This window comes from Maylandia zebra, linkage group LG14 (assembly GCF_041146795.1).
Source record: "Maylandia zebra isolate NMK-2024a linkage group LG14, Mzebra_GT3a, whole genome shotgun sequence".
Taxonomy (NCBI): Eukaryota; Metazoa; Chordata; class Actinopteri; order Cichliformes; family Cichlidae; genus Maylandia; species Maylandia zebra.
Genome location: NC_135180.1, coordinates 24724445 through 24742322, shown reverse-complemented (window position 1 = coordinate 24742322; position 17878 = coordinate 24724445). Strand labels below are relative to the sequence as shown.

At 42.3% G+C, this 17878-nt stretch overlaps 1 protein-coding gene across 2 annotated transcripts in view; it reads right to left on the bottom strand.

Annotated features, from left to right (window-relative positions):
• The window catches only part of ift80 (intraflagellar transport 80 homolog (Chlamydomonas)), a 55696-nt gene that overhangs the window by 7381 nt on the left and 30437 nt on the right, over positions 1–17878 (bottom strand). The window contains exons 10-14 of one of the 2 annotated variants that reach the window (XM_076873248.1): positions 17137–17255; positions 16433–16507; positions 15652–15815; positions 15497–15561; positions 108–240 (exon numbers count right to left, since the gene is read on the bottom strand). In XM_076873248.1, the coding sequence (XP_076729363.1) occupies positions 108–240; positions 15497–15561; positions 15652–15815; positions 16433–16507; positions 17137–17255 (556 nt within the window). Of the gene's footprint in view, positions 1–107; positions 244–15496; positions 15562–15651; positions 15816–16432; positions 16508–17136; positions 17256–17878 lie in introns of both variants that reach the window. The other variant, XM_076873247.1, reaches the window with a different exon arrangement.

The window sequence follows — 17878 nt, the reverse complement described above, 5'->3', positions numbered from 1 at the left end:
AATCTAACCTTAGTTGCACGCACACACACACACACACACGCACACACACACACAAAACAAAGAAAGTCATCACCGATCTTGTTAAGTGCATTCCCTCCATGTCTCACCAATTTTGCAGATTTTGGGTTCTCGTCCAAGATGACGCACGGTGGTCAAATAAAGGTCACGGTTCTTGTCTATCAGGGCAATTTTCCTGTCAGTAGATGGGCCACACTGATCCAAAGCTATCTCCAACACCTCCTGCTACATGGAAATGCACACACACATACACACAAACAAGTAAATAGGTAAGTGGGAATAGGAAAGGACAAAAGATCAGGAAAAGAAAGGAAGAGGGAGAGGCAGTTTATACCGTGACCCAACAGTCTTTCTGCCAAATGTGTGTGCTTGTAGAGTGAGGGAGAGAGAGAGAGAGTCTGTGTGTGTGTGTGTGTGTGTGTGTGTGTGTGTGTGTGTGTGTGTGTGTGTGTGTGTGTGTGTGTGTGAGTGAGAGAGAGAGAGAGAGAGAGTGAGTGAGAGAGCGAGAGAACCTGTGTGTGTTTCTGGCCAGAATTAGCTGGCTTTGGTCCAGTATCTTGGAGCTGCATCGTGCTGGCAGACAAAGCCATGCTGACAAACAGTGACTACTGCTACTTCTACTTCTTTTCCCTCTTTTCTAATTCTTTTCTTCTTTTTTCTCTCTCTCACTCTCACTTTGATTCCAAACCCCATCTTCTATTTTTTTTCTTTTGTCTTTATTGTCTCTAATCTTTTGGGATTTTCTATATTTTCTAAATCAGACTGTCCAAAACTAAAATTTCAACAAACTGTGTGTATGTATAGATGGAAATTAGCAATTAGAATCATCACTGAATTTCACTAAAGCTTGAAGGTTGCAAGAAAAAAGTCAACCTCCTCAGCAGGTGATCCTAAGGTTGCGGAAAATAAGGAGTGTAGATGGATATCGCCAGCCTAAATTATCAACATGATCGATATTTCAGGGAAAAATGCTTTTAACACAGCCCCATTTCAACAATTACAGCAATGGAAAAAAAAATGCCAGGACAAAGATTTACAGTCAGCAGTTTCAAACTTTTTTTCTTTTCCTTTTGGTCAATGACTTTCACAGGGTCAGGGTGTATGTGTAATGTAACCTGTTATTCCACAAAATAATCTATCAAACTACACTGTAAAATGCTATTTAGCAAGACCCGTTAGCACACCTCTACTCATGGAAAACAATAGCATTCAAAGTTCTAGATAAAGTGATCACTGCAGCATTTATATTAAAATTAATTTGGCCTAATCACAGTAATCACTAGCTGAGGTAAGTCTGCAAATTCTCCCTGCTGATGAGCTATAGATCGTAACTTTTGATGAGGAAGCTAAAAGAGGCTGCTATCCTGGCTAAAAACCATATAATGGTACAAATACAGTTGTGGTCAGAAGTTTCCATACACTCATCCTGGACACAAACGTCCGAGTAGTTTTGATCTTATGATTTCTTTGAAATGTTCTTTTTCCAGAGCAGAATGATTAAACAGCATGCATCTTTAATGGCTTTAAAACACTAGAATTGGGTGAACAAGTCTGAATTTATTTTGGATTTTCTCTAATCCACACAGGACAAAAAACATGCATACAGGCTCAAATACATAGATCCAGTGGGGCAAAAAAGTATTTAGTCAGCCACCAATTTTGCAAGTTCTCCCACTTAAAAAGTTGAGAGAGGCCTGTAATTTTTATCATATCATCCTCTATTGTGTTGTATATTTCATTGTTTTTCTTTACACTACCTGTTTTGACCTGTCTCCCTGATGTGATGTTTGTGTATTGTATGTATGGTCGGGAGAGGTCCAATTTTGCTGCAGGCAACTGCAAGTGACAAATAAAGGCTTCACCATCATCATCATCATCATAGGTATACCTCAACTGTGAGAGACAAAATGAGGAGGGAAAAAATTTCAGAAAATCACATTGTGTGATTTTTAAAGAATTTCTTTGCAAATCAGACAATGTGATTTTCTGGATTTTCTTTCCTCATTTTGTTTCTCACAGTTGAGGTATACCTATGATGAAAATTACAGGCCTCTCTCATCTTTTTAAGTGGGAGAACTTGCACAATTGATGGCTGACTAAATACTTTTTTGCGCCACTGTGTAGCTCCAGTAATGTTAAATGTCCGTTAACTAGTTACACCTTCATCAGATATTGTTGGTAGCCATTAACAAGCTTCTAACAACTGGTCAGATTCCTGGGTGTTCCATCAGTATAAAGTTCATGGTAGGCTTGAATCTGGGTTGTTTCTGAACATCCCAACTAATTTCCTCTCATCTGAGGGTGACGCTTGTGGTCTTCTACCAGACCTCGTTAAAGACGTGAGACATCAGAATAACTTGTGAGTAAGTACAACTATTTGTAATAATGACATTGGAATCTGCAGTTGTTTAGAAATGGCTACAAAGAATCTTCCCAAATTGTGTAAATCTGCAATTATCCTTCTTAGACCTTCATTGAATTCCTTGGACCTTCCAATTCTTTTGAGTATTGGTCAGTCCAATGAATGCTGTCAAACAAATTATTTTAATGCTGACAAAGAGAAACTACCAGACATAATAGGCCTCGATAGATAGATCAAGTTAAAATACATTGTAGAACTTTTCACAGCACTTAATAAACAATTTAAGTGAGTGTATGTATACATTTGAGCCTCTATGTATACTTGACCATGTGTATTAGAGAAAATCCTAAATAATGTCAATAAAGTTGTATGCTTTACAATCATCGCATTCTAGAAAAAGAACACTTCAAAGAAATCATTAAAAGCCCCGAATTACCATGACTTTTATGCCCATGATGAGTGTATCAAATCAAATCAAATCAAATCACTTTTTATTGTCACATCACATGTGCAGGCACACTGGCACAGCACATGCGAGTGAAATTCTTGTGTGCGAGCCCCACAAGCAACAGAGATGTGCAAACACAACAACACAAACGAGCAAAATACAAGAATGGCCAACCTGAAACTAATAAATATATGTACAATATATAATAGTGTATGCATTTCTGGATGTGTATACTAAATATTTTCCTACGTGTGTGTGTGTGTGTGTGTGTGTGTGTGTATACACATTTTTACAAATTAAATAGTAAAAAAATAAAATAAAATAATAATAATAATAATAATAATAAAATATATAAAATATACAGAGTTGAATATGTGCAAAACAAGTGGCATTTATATACAGTGTGGAGTGCATAATGTTGAAGTTCCAGTAGTGAAGGTGAGGTGTCTATGACGTGTTCAGCAGTCTGATGGCCTGATGGAAAAAGCTGTCTCTCAGTCTGCTGGTACGGGACCGGATGCTGCAGAACCTCCTTCCTGATGGAAGTAGTCTGAACAGTTTATGGCTGGGGTGACTGGAGTCCTTGATGATCCTCCCCGCTTTCCTCAGGCACCGCTTCCTGTAGATGTCTTGGAGGGAGGGAAGCTCACCTCCAATTATCCGTTCAGAGCACCGCACTACTCGCTGGAGAGCTTTGCAGTTGTAGGCGGTGCTGTTGCCATACCAGGTGGTGATGCATCCAGTGAGGATGCTCTCAATGGCACAGTGATAGAAGGTCCTGAGGATGCGGGGGCTCATGCCGAATCTTTTCAGTCTCCTGAGAAAGAAGAGGCGCTGCTGGGCCTTCTTCACTGTTTTGTTTGTGTGTACTGACCACGTAAGATCCTCAGCCAGGTGTACGCCAAGGAACCGGAAGCTGTATGGAAACTTCCAACCACAACTGTTTGTCACCAAGGTCGCAGCAGCACTGACAAGGACACATAAATTTCACTATATCCCTTTTTGATCAGATCATGCACTAAATTCTGCCCCTTTAACATGATAAGGCCATGTTTTAAAAAAAAGGTATTTATTGTTACTAAGTGTGACGGCCAGTGGGCTGGCCTTGTGTTTTGCTTTTTCTTTTACCTGTTTCTTGCAGGTAGGTGGAGCTGACCCAATTATTGATGCAGCACACCTGAGAGGCCAGTCCCAGTGTATATAAAGACACCTTGACTGAACCAGTGGTGGCTGGCTTTGACGCTCTCTCTGGCACTTGTCATGTTCATTAGGATGTTTCAGTTATGGCTGTTATGTCCTTTAAATTGTGTTTAAGTTGCTTTACCTTATTTTCATTAAATATGTCTTACAGTCTTTAAAAACCTGTGTGTGGTCTCCCATTTGTTTGTCACTTCCTATGAGCCAGGTTGTGACAAATGGCGGCTCGTCCGGGATCGTCTGTGCAATTATCCTGGTTTGGTAAGCTTTCTAACATTTGATTGAGAGCTGGTCTGTTTGCAGCTGCTTGTCTAGTTGTGTCTTGGCTAGGACTTGCCTTGTAGGCAATTATTGAGTTGATTGCTGATCAGTTTGGTTATTTGTGGTGCTTTGATATTCTGGGTCTGCTGTGTATTGTGTTTGGGAGGCCATTTGGTTAGGCAGATTGAGTGGAGGCAGTCATGTTAATACTGTTGTTTGCTGTAGACTTAAGTTTACTGGAGTTAGTGTTGATGTGCTGTCTTGTGTCAACTTTGGAGCGTATGAGCTGTGTTGATTATTGAATCATTAAAATCAGTGCTTTCCCTGTTATGTTGAAGGAGTGTTTCTCTCGAGAATCATTCACTGAAATTTCTGTTGCGGTGAACACGGTTAGAGCAGTTGTCTCGGGAGCACGTCCCCAGGATTGAGGGGGTCGCTGTTTGTGCAGTTGCCTTTCTCTTTCTGGCGGTTTTTAGTGCATAAGTACCCACCGTAAGTAACTGCATGAAGACTAGGCTTTAGTTAAGTAGATTTTGGTTAGGCAGTTAGTGGGAAAGTGCTGTTTTCAATTGCATGTCGAGAATCAATACTTTGCTGTTATGGCTACTGTTGATGCTTTTGTTCAGTCTCCATCGGAGGAACTCTTGAATAGTTGTACTAAAGAACAACTCTTGAAACTTGCTGAACATTATGATGTCGACGTTGGAGATAAACGGTTGAAAGATGAGATTAAAGGAGTGTTGAAGGCTGCATTAGTAAAGAAAGGCGTGTTGCCAGGTAAAATGAAAACCTTAGCGGCTGAGGTTGATCAGTCTGTGGTCTCAACTGCCGTTGCTTTGTCTTTTGAGCAGCAAAAGGAGTTGTTACTCTTACAAATGGAAAGAGACAAGCTGAGCATTGAGAAAGACTGTGTAAGGCATTCTTTAGAAAAGGAAAAGTTGGAGCTAGAGCAGTATCAGCTAGACCTAATCAGGGCGGGCAAGTTATCAGGTGGTGTTGAGGCTAAAGAGTCTTCTCCACAAGGAGTTGAAACTTTTGATGTCGTGCATAATTTGCGCTTGGTGCCGAAATTTGATGAAAGAGAGCCAGATGCCTTTTTCTCCCTTTTTGAACGCATTGCCGAATTGAGAGGATGGCCAGAAGCTGACTGTGTGATTATGTTAGTCTGTTGTGACTGGAAAGGCTCAGGAAGCTTATTCAGCACTCAGTGCAGTTGATTGTTGGAGTTTTGCTACTGTTAAAGATGTAGTTCTGAAGGCGCATGAGTTGGTACCAGAAGCTTACCGTCAACGTTTCAGATCATGGAGGAAGTCTGATAAGCAGTCGCATATAGAGTTTGTGAGGGATTTAACTAAACACTTCAACAGATGGTGTTCGGCACTGAGAGTGACAACTTTTCAGGATTTATGTGAGTTGATGGTATTGGAGCAGTTTAAAGAGTGTGTTCCTCCTGTGGTTGCCACTTATATTGCTGAACGGGAAGTGACAACCGTTTCTGACGCTGCTAAATTGGCAGATGAATATATCTTGGCACATAAGAGGCAGGTTGGTAGAAACTGTTTTTCAGTTGGTGCTCCCGCTAGAGCTTTTGGTCAAACTAAGTTTATGTCATCGGACCCTGCGAAGGCCATTGGTGGTGTGAAGCCCAGTAAGTTTGGTCAAGCATGCAACTACTGCCATGGCGATGGACACTGGAAAGCAGAATGTCCCTTGTTGAAAAGCAAGTTGGCGCGTACAGGCAAACAGGTTAAGCCTGCAGCTCTTACAATTCCTGCACGGGAAACATCAGTACTCTCTTGGGAGACGCCAGTTTCGCCCAAGTCTGACTTGGAGAGCTATTCGGGGTTTGAGGATTTTGTGTCCGATGGGTTTGTATCACTCCCGGGTGATGTTCATAAAGTTCCTGTAAAGATTTTGCGTGACACAGGAGCGAAGGATTCTTTTATCTTAGCTTCCGTGTTGCCATTTTCACAGGTTACTGATACTGGTGAGTGTGTGCTTGTTCAAGGCATGGGTTTAACCACTATCTGTGCTCCATTGCATAAAGTCAGGCTGTCATGCAGTTTTGTGGATGATATCATCTGCCTTGGTGTTCGTCCTGCTTTGCCACTTGAGGGCGTACATGTGATTTTGGGGAATGATTTGGCTGAAAATCGAGTCTGGGCTGACAATTCTTTACCTGTTAAATCTAGAGTTCTGAATGAGTCCCATGAGTGTGAACAGGGTTTTTCTGACTTTGCAGCTTGTGCTGTTACAAGGGCTGCAGCTAAAAGGGATGCAGAGCCTGTAACTCAAGCAGAAGAGTGTCAGGTTGAACCAGATTTGATTGTTCCTGAACATTTGTCAATTTCCCAGCAAGAGTTAATTCAGGCACAGCGTGCTGATGCTTCACTGACTGAGCTGTTTCACAAAGTGCAACCTAGTGATGACGCTAGAAGTGCAGCCTCTGGTTATTTTCTGCAGAAGGAGGTACTAGTCCGTAGGTGGATTCCGCAAGGGTTGGACTGTGTTGGGAGTCCAGTTATCCAGATTGTGGTTCCAACTAAATACCGTGACGAGGTGTTGAAGTGTTCTCATGACAAATATGGGCATTTGGGAGTGACGAAGACTTATAATTACATCTTGCGCTACTTCTTTTGGCCACGTCTTAAGCGTGATGTTTCAGCTTACATTAAGACCTGCCATACTTGCCAAATTGTAGGTAAGCCAAATCAGTCTATTAAACCTGCTCCACTTTGTCCCATCCCTGCTGTGAGTAACCCATTTGAACATTTGATCATTGACTGTGTGGGCCCGCTTCCTAGATCAAAATCTGGTTCGGAGTATCTGTTAACTGTAATCTGCCAGGTTACGCTTTATCCTGCTGCATATCCGTTGCGTACCATCACAGCTAAGTCTGTGGGAGTGACCAGGGATCAAACTTTTCGTCACATCTATTTGCACAAGTTCTTAAGCTGTTGAATATTGTACATGATAAAGCCTCTCCTTATCATCCAAAGAGCCAAGGTGCTTTAGAGCGCTTCCATCAAACACTGAAGTCCTTGTTACGTGCCTATTGCACCGAAATGAGGAGTGACTGGGAGGAAGGTTTACCGTGGCCGCTGTTGGCAGCGTGTGAAGTGTGCCAGGAGAGTACTGGGTTTAGCCCAAATGACTTGGTCTTTGGCCACAAAGTTCGGGGACCGTTGACAGTGCTGTGCGATAAGTGGTTGTCAGGTGAACCACCAGTGAACTTGATAGATTATGTTAATGGTTTTCGGCACAGACTGTATGTGGCAGGTCAGTTGGCCAAACAGAAGATGAAATATTTTTATGACCGGCGTTCTGAAGAGCAGCAGTTTAGTAGGGTGACCAGGTTTTAGCTTTACTGCCAATTGCAGGGTCACCGTTCCAGGCACGGTTTGCTGGGCCTTACACCGTGGTACAGAAACTGTGTGAACAGAATTATCTGATTGCTACCCCAGATCGCCGGAAAAGAAATCAACTTTGCCATGTTAATTTGTTGAAACCATATCATGTTCGTCCTTTATCCGTCGGTCTGTCAGGCTCTCTCATTTCTCTTTCCGCATCGAGTCCAGGGTTGACTGCTTGTACAATAGCGCAGTAAGTTTGTGGGGGGGAGGATGTGGCAGCACCTGATGATCCTTTATTGCTTGGTTGTCTGAAGAATTCAGAAACTCTTCAGAACTTGGATGTGCTGTTGGGCCATTTGCCTGCTGACAAATGTGCAGAACTGTCTGCATTAATTAAAAGGTATTGTTACATTCCCCTGAGGGGTCTAGGTGGTGAGGGGGAAGTAACAAAAAGTGTCCAGGTCAGAAAAAGGAGTCAGGGAGGCAAAACGGTTCAATTAAAGAGTTTTATTAAAGTAGCTCAACTAAAAGAGATGGACAAGCCGCTATCACCATTTAAGAAAACAAACAAAACTCAGGCGTTGGTCGATAAAGTAAAACGTAAGCCAAAAAAGAGAGCAGCTCACTAGCTGAAAACCACCAAGAACACAGCTCACTAGCTGAAACCACAACAACCACTCAGCTCACAAGCTGTAACCACACTACTGGCACTCTGGCCCAGAGCTCACCTTTCCTTGGGCTTAAATACTTTTAATTACTGATGTGAGTCAGCTGTGTAACAGGGAAAGGTGGCACCTCAGGCAGAAGGTGGTGGGACACGCCCACACAGGCACCTTCAGGAGGAGGCCCTGCTAGGGCCGTAACACCCCCTCCCATAAATACAAACCCATGGTTTGTCAAATTACGATAACCAAAACAACTAATCAAGTCCGTAACCATCGCATCAACAAATTGCAGGCTTTCCACCTACCAAACCCCATAGCAACGGTTAGGCATTTCCTGCGGCAGCTGCCAATCCCATCTCAGTGGGTTCACAACATTTCCAGAGAGTGGCCCCAGACCCTCGAAACAGTGTCCCATGTGATAGCCAGGGCTTCGAACCATCACATGTGGAGAACCCAGCAGGCAGCTAGCAGGCTTTACTGAAACACAGACATGTTTGTTAGCAAGGGGTGCAGGTCTGAGTGGTGGTTTTAAACATGAACTTTCTCCCCGCAAATCATTTTGAGGACCGGAGAAATGGTCAACCAGCGGCAGCTCAGGGTTAGTTGGCCTCTTACACTGACTACATGACACTACTGAGCAATTATGCTCCAAGTGTAGCCTTTTACTAGGCCGGGCAACCTTGTCGGTTTGAGAACCGCGACTGACTTTTCTCAAAGCAGGCCCTTTTTGCGTTGAGTGGGCTTTCTGTTTGAGTGCCAGTTTGACACAATTGGCAACCACATGGCCAGGCTTGTGACAGAAGAAACACAGTTTGGGCCTAGATCTTAAAACCATAACTGCATTTGCTTTGTTAGCTGGCCCACTCTTACCTGTCCAGAATGCGCTATGGTGCAGATGGATATCATGTCCTACAGCACTTGCTTTATGAGTCAGCTTAAACTCATCTGCCAGGGTGGCAGCTTGCTGTAAAGTTGTAGCCCTCTGTTCACTTAAATAAAGAGCAATACACTCAGGAACAGAGTTTTTAAAATCCTCCACAAGCATGAGCTCACGTAACGACCCCAAACTGTTAACCTGGCTTGCAGAGCACCACCTACCAAAAAGCTTTGCCTTCTCCCGAGCAAAGTCAAGGTAGGACTGACCCTGTGCCAACTCCAAACCTCGAAAATTCTGCCTATAGGCCTCAGGCACAAGTTCATAGGCTTGGAGGACGGCACTTTTAATCTTTTCATAAACTAGGCTGTCCTGCCTAGACAGACCAGAGCAAGCTTCCTGAGCCTTACCTGTGAATTTACACAGCAACATCACCCCCCACACGTCTTCAGGCCACTGTAATGCAGTTGCTATGCTTTCAAACACACTGAAGAAGCTCTCAACACTGGATTCACAGAAAACGGAAACCAGGTGGATGTTATTGCCCACAAACGAGCTTCTAGACACCTGTGCACTGATAGCTGTATCATCCATTTCGGGGGCGGAGAAGGCTTAGCAAACACACCCTAATTAAGACACTACCACACCCGTCTGCCAACTCACTCAGCGACTACTGAACAAGTAACAGAAAACTACACAACTTACTTTAACTGACCAACTTACCTCTTGACACACACACACACACACACACACACACACACACACCTACCTTACCCAGTTCCTAAGCACAACAACCTTTACCTACCTATCTTCTGGAGCGTGCTGGGCTCGAGGCAACTTTAAAGGCAGAACTTCAGCGACCGGAGCCCTGATTTGCCTACCCCCAACAGGGAACTAATCCCCGCCCAGGATTACTCCGAAAATAAAAAAGGCAAAACAACAAAAGAGTGCCCGAAGGAAGAACTTACTAAGCTCAGCTGGACACTCACCTAACTTAACTGGGAAGTTGAATCTCTAAAGGTGAACAAAGCAAGATAATCAAAAACCAATTCCAACTCAAAACTCCCCTTTCAACAATCCCAGACGAGCCCCCACCCTTGTTACGTTCCCCTGAGGGGTCTAGGCAGTGAGGGGGAAGTAACAAAAAAGTGTCCAGGTCAGAAAAAGGAGTCAGGGAGGCAAAACGGTTCAATTAAAGAGTTTTATTAAAGTAGCTCAACTAAAAGAGACGGACAAGTCGCTATCACCATTTAAGAAAACAAACAAAACTCAGGCGTTGGTTGATAAAGTAAAACGTAAGCCAAAAAAGAAAGAGCAGCTCACTAGCTGAAAACCACCAAGAACACAGCTCACTAGCTGAAACCACAACAACCACTCAGCTCACAAGCTGTAACCACACTACTGGCACTCTGGCCCAGAGCTCACCTTTCCTTGGGCTTAAATACTTTTAATTACTGATGTGAGTCAGCTGTGTAACAGGGAAAGGTGGCACCTCAGGCAGAAGGTGGTGGGACACGCCCACACAGGCACCTTCAGGAGGAGGCCCTGCTAGGGCCGTAACAGTATCCAACCTTGTTTAGAGACACACCTTCTAAAACAACTTTGATAGAGCATGATATTGATGTGGGTGATGCAAAACCAATCCGGCAGAGGTCCTACAGGGTCTCTGAGGAAAAGAGGAAAATAATTGATAAGGAAGTTCATTACATGTTGGACAACAACATTGCAGTGCCGTCGTCATCAAGCTGGGCTTCCCCTTGTTTGTTGGTCATAAAAGCTTTACTGTGCTCAGAACTTGTGCTCTTAGTACCTCGTCTGGATCAGCCCTTCAAGCTGTATGTGGATGCAAGCCACATTGGTGCAAGTGCTGTTCTAGTCCAAGCTGGCAAGCAAGGTACTGAACATCCAGTTAGTTTCTATTCCAAGAAGTTCAACTCCCATCAGCTGAATTATTCAGTCATTGAAAAGGAAGCTTTGGAATTAATTTTGGTCTTGTGGCATTTCAGAGTATATTTGGATTCTGCTCGGACAATAGCTAGGTTTCATTTGACGTAGACGTGACGTCGACGTAAAGCGCGAAATTTGACTGGCGGTCGGAAGTGAAAAAGATAAGCGCAAAATCACAGACAGACAGTACGCAAAATGCCTATGTCCTGTTGTGTTTACGGATGCTCCAGTAGGTCGACCAGAGAAACTGATAAACGGTATTTTAGGGTACCAAAAATAGCCCAACGAAGAGGAGAAAAATGGAAAATTCTAACCGAAAAACGTAGGAAAAAATGGATTTTAAATTTACGTTTACAGTCGGGAGGAGCAGAGTCTGCCAATGCCCGTGTCTGCAGCGACCACTTCGTCAGAGGTAATGTTATGTTTGCAAACGAACTTATTAGCATTAGGTTGTCGTTAAATTCTCGTTTACTTAGTGCTTTTAAGTTAGTAGTCTAATATTGACTTGATTGGGACTATAGGCTGCCCAAGTGCTTTGGATGACGAAGAGTCGGAGGACTGGGCTCCGACGGTCAATCTCGGCTACGAACGAAAACCCAGATCGGAATCAGTTCTCAAACGAGAGAAAAGAATGAAGCTTAAGGCAGAACAGCATCGATGTGCAGAGGCGATTTTGGATATGCAACAGACGGCTGAGAGCCCGGATTTGAGCCTAGTGACAGTGGAGAACCCCGAACTGCAGCTTCCAGCTGAGAATCCACAACCAGAAGACTTCAGTGTGAATGAGACATTCACTTATCCAGGTAAGATATTGTGCTGAGATGTAAAACAAACAAGAATCATGTCAAAGAGAAAAAGATGCCATTATCTGTAATGATTATGGTCCAAGTTACATATTACATGTTTGTGATTTTTTAAATCATAGAGTAAATCCATACCATTTTATTCAGAAAAAAAGAAAAAGTGGCACTTATTACCGTCAGGCACACACCACAGGTTTTTGTACACTGCTATGGTTCTTATATTGCCAGATTCCAGACAGTCTCCTTTCACAGATAAGTAAAGATATCCGTAATGTAAGGTTTCTGTGGTGAGAAACATATAAATATATTTTTTGTATATACCCTCTATCTGAAAAATGCATCTGAGTGTCATGAGGGATCTAAGGCAATCACACAAATTCTTAGCTGATGAATTCTTAGCTAAAAGAAAACACTCTCTCCCCACTACTACTGAAGTACACCTGCAAAATGCTAGCAGTGCCCTATGCGTATATGTGTGTGTGTGTGTGTGTGTGTGTGTGTGTGTGTGTGTGTGTGTGTGTGTGTGTGTGTGTGTGTGTGTGTGTGTTCTCTCATTGCAATAACATCGTACTTAATTAGGCTACTAACCCTGCCATACAATTGCAATGAGCTGCAATCACTTCTCCATCCTCCTTTGCAATTACCCAAGTCTTCAGAGGTGTCTCGTTAGACCGCTGAGAATGGTTTACCTTGAAACAAACAACTGTCACTCTAACGAAGTCCTAAGGATGTGGCATGTTTGTTGACGTTAAAGCCGCTACCGCTAACTGTTAGCGTGTTTTAGATAAAGCAATATAAGAACAAACACTCACCCTTGCAAACACCAAACTGTATCCATCACGGAGACGTTTTGTTCCAAGGTTGTGGACCCACCCGCTGACAAAAAAATTGTACGCCTCCAGACTCTTGAAAGCTTTCATTTGCTGCCTAGTGTAGTTAAGAAGTCTGGAGGACCAAGTAGTTGGTGATATCCACAGCCTCGATAGTAGGCAAATCCTTTACTTCTGTGGTGTATTCGGACATTTTCAAAGAATACGGATCACGTCCGATATATTTTTTAACTATCTGTTTATATCTCTCCCGAGAAACGGGGTCTAAAGTTGCACAATAGCTGCTCTCCTGACTCTCCACAGTGTCCTCCATGTTTACTTCCGCCCTCCACTCAAAAATCGCGCTGCCTCCGCACGTCATCAGAACCACGTGACCGCAACCCAACTATTGAGGTATTTTCTGACCATAACCCTCTCACCTTCTTGAACTCATTGCAGAACCCAAATCAGAGGCTCATGCGGTGGGCTCTCTTTTTGAAGCCTTACAATTTGGATATCCAGCACATTAAGGGCAAAGATAATGTCTTGGCAGATGCTTTGTCCCGTGCCCCTTTGTAACCAGCAGCTTCACGCCTCATATGCTTTGAAGTATGTCCTCTTCAGTATTGTTTTCCTTCCTCTTAAATTGCTCCTAGGTACCAAGGTTGCTGAGGTTGGAGTTGAGCTGAAGATGACTTTTGAGCATACAAAAGGTGTTGAAAGTGAGGTTGCATGTGTGTGTGTATATGTTATGGATTTAATATATGCATGTTCTTCTAGTTGCATATTCATAATGTAAATGTGTTGCCAATTCAGGGTGAGACCCTGTTCTATGGGGGGAAGTGTGACAGCCAGTGGGCTGGTCTTGTGTTTTGCTTTTTCTTTTACCCGTTTCTTGCAGGTAGGTGGAGCTGACCCAATTATTGATGCAGCACACCTGAGAGGCCAGTCCCAGTGTATATAAAGACACCTTGACTGAACCAGTGGTGGCTGGCTTTGACGCTCTCTCTGGCACTTGTCATGTTCATTAGGAAGTTTCAGTTATGGCTGTTATATCCTTTAAATTGTGTTTAAGTTGCTTTACCTTATTTTCATTAAATATGTCTCACAGTCTTTAAAAGCCTGTGTGTGGTCTCCCATTTGTTTGTCACTTCCTATGAGCCGGGTTGTGACATAAGCTGTAACTGAACAATTCATGCACATGGAGACAGTTTATCTTATTAATAGGAAGATTTCTTTTTCATGTAACTTCATCTTCTGCTGCTCAAGATAATAGGAGGTTTTGCTGGCAATACAAAATTAAAGACAGAGCATTTTAGGTGTAAATTCAGAAGGCTCATATCACTACTTATAATTCAGTTCAGTTCACAGAAAGAAAACATATCTTGAAGGAAGACGTGATGAACAACATGGATGTATTAACATACATATTGCTCTTGTGGCATTATTTTCTGTATGAGGATTAATGCTATGAAAATACTTTATAATCAGTATTTGTCATCATTTTATAATAAGCATCTGTAAAAAGAGGGAAAACCCCAATAATTAGGCAATTCCCTGTGAGCAAGCATTTGGCAACAGTGGGGAGGAAGAACTTCCTTTTGAGAGGAAACCTCCAGCTGAACCCAACTCAGAAATGGGCAGCCATCTACCGTGGCCAGATCGAGGGTGAGGAGAAAGAAAATAATGAAAAGTGGAGCAGAGAGAGAGAGGCCAAAACAGAAACTACATGGGAAGGAAGACAAAACTTCAAGATATGCAGTAGTGGCATGTAAATGAATCAGAAGTTAAAAAAAAAACATGTTCCCATGTGAACATTAAAGTAATGATCTAATTAAAAACAATTGCAATTAGTGTTATTACTGTTATTGCTACAGCAAAAGGCTTCAGTTTGATGAAGCATGCATAAAAACCTTTCACTTTTCACTCGGCTGTAGAAAACATAATAAATACAGCTTTTTACACAATAATGGGAGGCTGCGTTATACATAACTGAACTGTGTAATACTAAAACTAAACAAATGTGTGTTCACTCTGACTCTGTGTTTTGGTTGAAAAAATAAACACACATTTGAACAGCCACCATCAGACAGCTTCTGTTATTATGTCCTATCATATCAACACATAATAAAACACAAATACTAACGCATTCTAACCAGTCACACTGACAAAAAACCCAAAAACATTTCTACACTTATCTGCTTATCCATAACACTCTGCATTATAACATAATTTTAAGTATCTTCCGAGATGTAGGTCCAAACAGCAGATATGTGTTGGGTACATCTGTTCAACTGCTCATTAACACAGATATCTGATCAGATGGCAGCAACTCAATGCATTTAGGCATATCACAAAGCTCAAAGCACCTCAAAATAATTTCTTGACCATGATAATGACTTTACTGTACTTAAATGACCTCTACAGTCACCAGTCTCACTCCCCTTTTGGGGTGTGGTGGAAGAGCATCATGGATCAGTAAAAACTGTGTGGCGCTATCATGACAATATGGAAGCAAAATCGCTAATGAATGTTTTTAACACCTTGTTGAATCTTTGCTGCTAAGAATTAAAGGGGGTCCAACCGGGTACTAGCACTGTGTACTTATTAAAGTGGCATGTGAGCATAAAGTTATCTCGTTTTGTATAATCAAAGTTTAATAAATAAATAAATAAATAAATAAATAAATAATCTGATGTGGTCAGAGAACTTCCTTGTTGCTGAAGTACATTTGGTCAGAAAGAAAGCAGGTTACTAACCTTGTGGGTCAAGGGCTTCCCATCACCAAGAGCCTTTCCAGTCAGGGCATCAAAGAGAAGGATAACTTGTGAGAGAAAAAGAGAAAGAGGACACAGTAAAAGCACAGTCCGTATGATTTTGAAATTTTATAGTAAGCATGGAGTTTTCCCCTCACCTTTTTCATCACTCTTGTCCCGAATGGCTATGGTGTCGTTACTAAGTGAGACACTCTGGGCATTTAGAATATCTGCTCTCATACCCGGGAACTTTGGGGACGATATCAATCGTCCTTCATAGGAGAACGTATACAACCCTGCTCCATCCACTAGTAGAAAATGTCTGGGAGGGGGAGACAAGAGAGGCCAAGTTACTGTATATGCTGTATATTACACATTATACGACTGAGGTAACATGGTGAGGAATAAAGGGGAGCAAACAGGAAAATTAAATACATAACAGACGGTAAGAGTTAATCAACTGACACAAGAAGGTAATTTAAACATTTACTGAACAGCAACACACTGTTAACTTACTCAGTATGACTCATCAATCTAAACTGCGATTACAAAATGGCCAGTAATCTATTTAGCTCCATGCTGAGTGTCAGGGACACTGCACTGGAGTATTGCACAAGAGCTACTCCATATTAATCTAATTTCCCCCAGTGGTTTCACTCTCAGCCTTATTGTATGACAGGGCTGGCTGAGCTAGAGCACAACCCGACTGTGTGTGTACGTGTGCGTGCGTACATGTGCCCGTGCGTGTGTGTGTGTGTGTGTGTGTGTGTGTGTGTGTGTGTGTGTGTGTGTGTGTGTGTGTGTGTGTGTTTGTGCGCTTGGTTGGCTGCTGCTTGATGAGTGGCCAGTGCAGAGTAATGAAGCATTAGAGAAGCTGATAGATGATCCAACAGCCTGTTCTCTCTCCTGCTGCTTTGCTCCTGGAATAAAAAGACTCACTTCTCTGCTTGTAGGATGAGGCTGACTGTTCCCTCCTTTAGGTCAAAGATGAGAGGAGTATTCCAGTTTCTTGAGCTGGCAAAAATAAACAGCACAGTCGCAGACATTAAATAACTGTGCTACATCTGGCACAACTGCAGAGATGAGGAAAAAAAAAAGAAGCAAAAATATGACCCAGAGCAAAAGGGTAAAAAGCAATAAAAGACACAATATTTAGACAATATCAATGAATGGAGAGGAGATAAATCTGCAGAGTGAGCATAAAGAGTGCAGGCCTGAAAACAATCATTATAGGATGAAGTCTGCAGAACATGTTCCCTTGTTCCTAATCCTATTATTTTTCCATGAAGTGAAACAAAAAAAAAACAACATCTCCATATTTTACAAAACACACAGATCATGAAGTAACAATAGCCTGAAATGAATCAGCAACTTGGTAAGATTTGGTTGTTTTTCCCTCCCATCAGAACCATTTTTTTCTGTGTGGTTATGTTTTATTTTTGTAGGTTTTTCTAGCTACACGGCATGAGATTTCAGTATATTCTGGTTGAATCAAAAGACTTTTCTCATGCTTTGCTCAGTAAAAGAGGAGCATGTTTTGTACAACAACAAAATATACTGAAAGCACATGATGAGAAACTATGACTTTGAATAGAGGATGAGAAGATAAAAAAAAAAAAAAGACAAAAAAGAGCACTACTCACTTGTAGACATAGCACTGGAGGGAAGTCGCAACCACTAGGTGACCGTGTGCCAGAGATGCTTTGATGACTCGATCTCTAAACTCCAATAAGTCCACTGCATCGTTCAGCACATTCCTCACCTGTGGAAAAGAGAGGAAAGGAGAGGAGAGAGGGGGACTTAAAAGTGGAAAAAAAAGTGTAGGGATGACTTGACTTTGCAGAAAGTATGACACAGGCACAAACTTTATATTACTGAGCAAACAATTCTCATTTAAAATGCAAAAAAAAAAGAAACCCCAACAAAAAGGAAAGACGCTAGCTTCACTAGCAGAGGGCTGAACACAGTCACGTACACATTGGAGTGTAGTTATTCGTAATATACACAGGAAACTATATACAGTAAATCCAAGTATACGTAGGTCAGCTGTGGACACAGGGAAAGCAGTTCTTACTGTTTTAAGTGTGTGCGTGCAGCGGTCGGTACTAATTTTTTCACCTGCGTAGATAAATACTTCCCTCCAGCTCTCTGTGTGAATGAATGAAGGAGCCTTTTCCAGCACCAGGTGAAAGGTGGGGTTATTTTTACAGCTTTACAAATCTTCCTCCTCTGCTCCCTCCAGCAATCCAAATTTACATGCAACACAACCAGGAATAAAAAACATTTGACCGCAAGGTGGTAAATTTAGCTGGCTGATTCACAAACCACTGGCAGATGTGCAGTTTTAAAACGGACTTCGAGGAGGAGAGAGGGAGGAGGGAGACA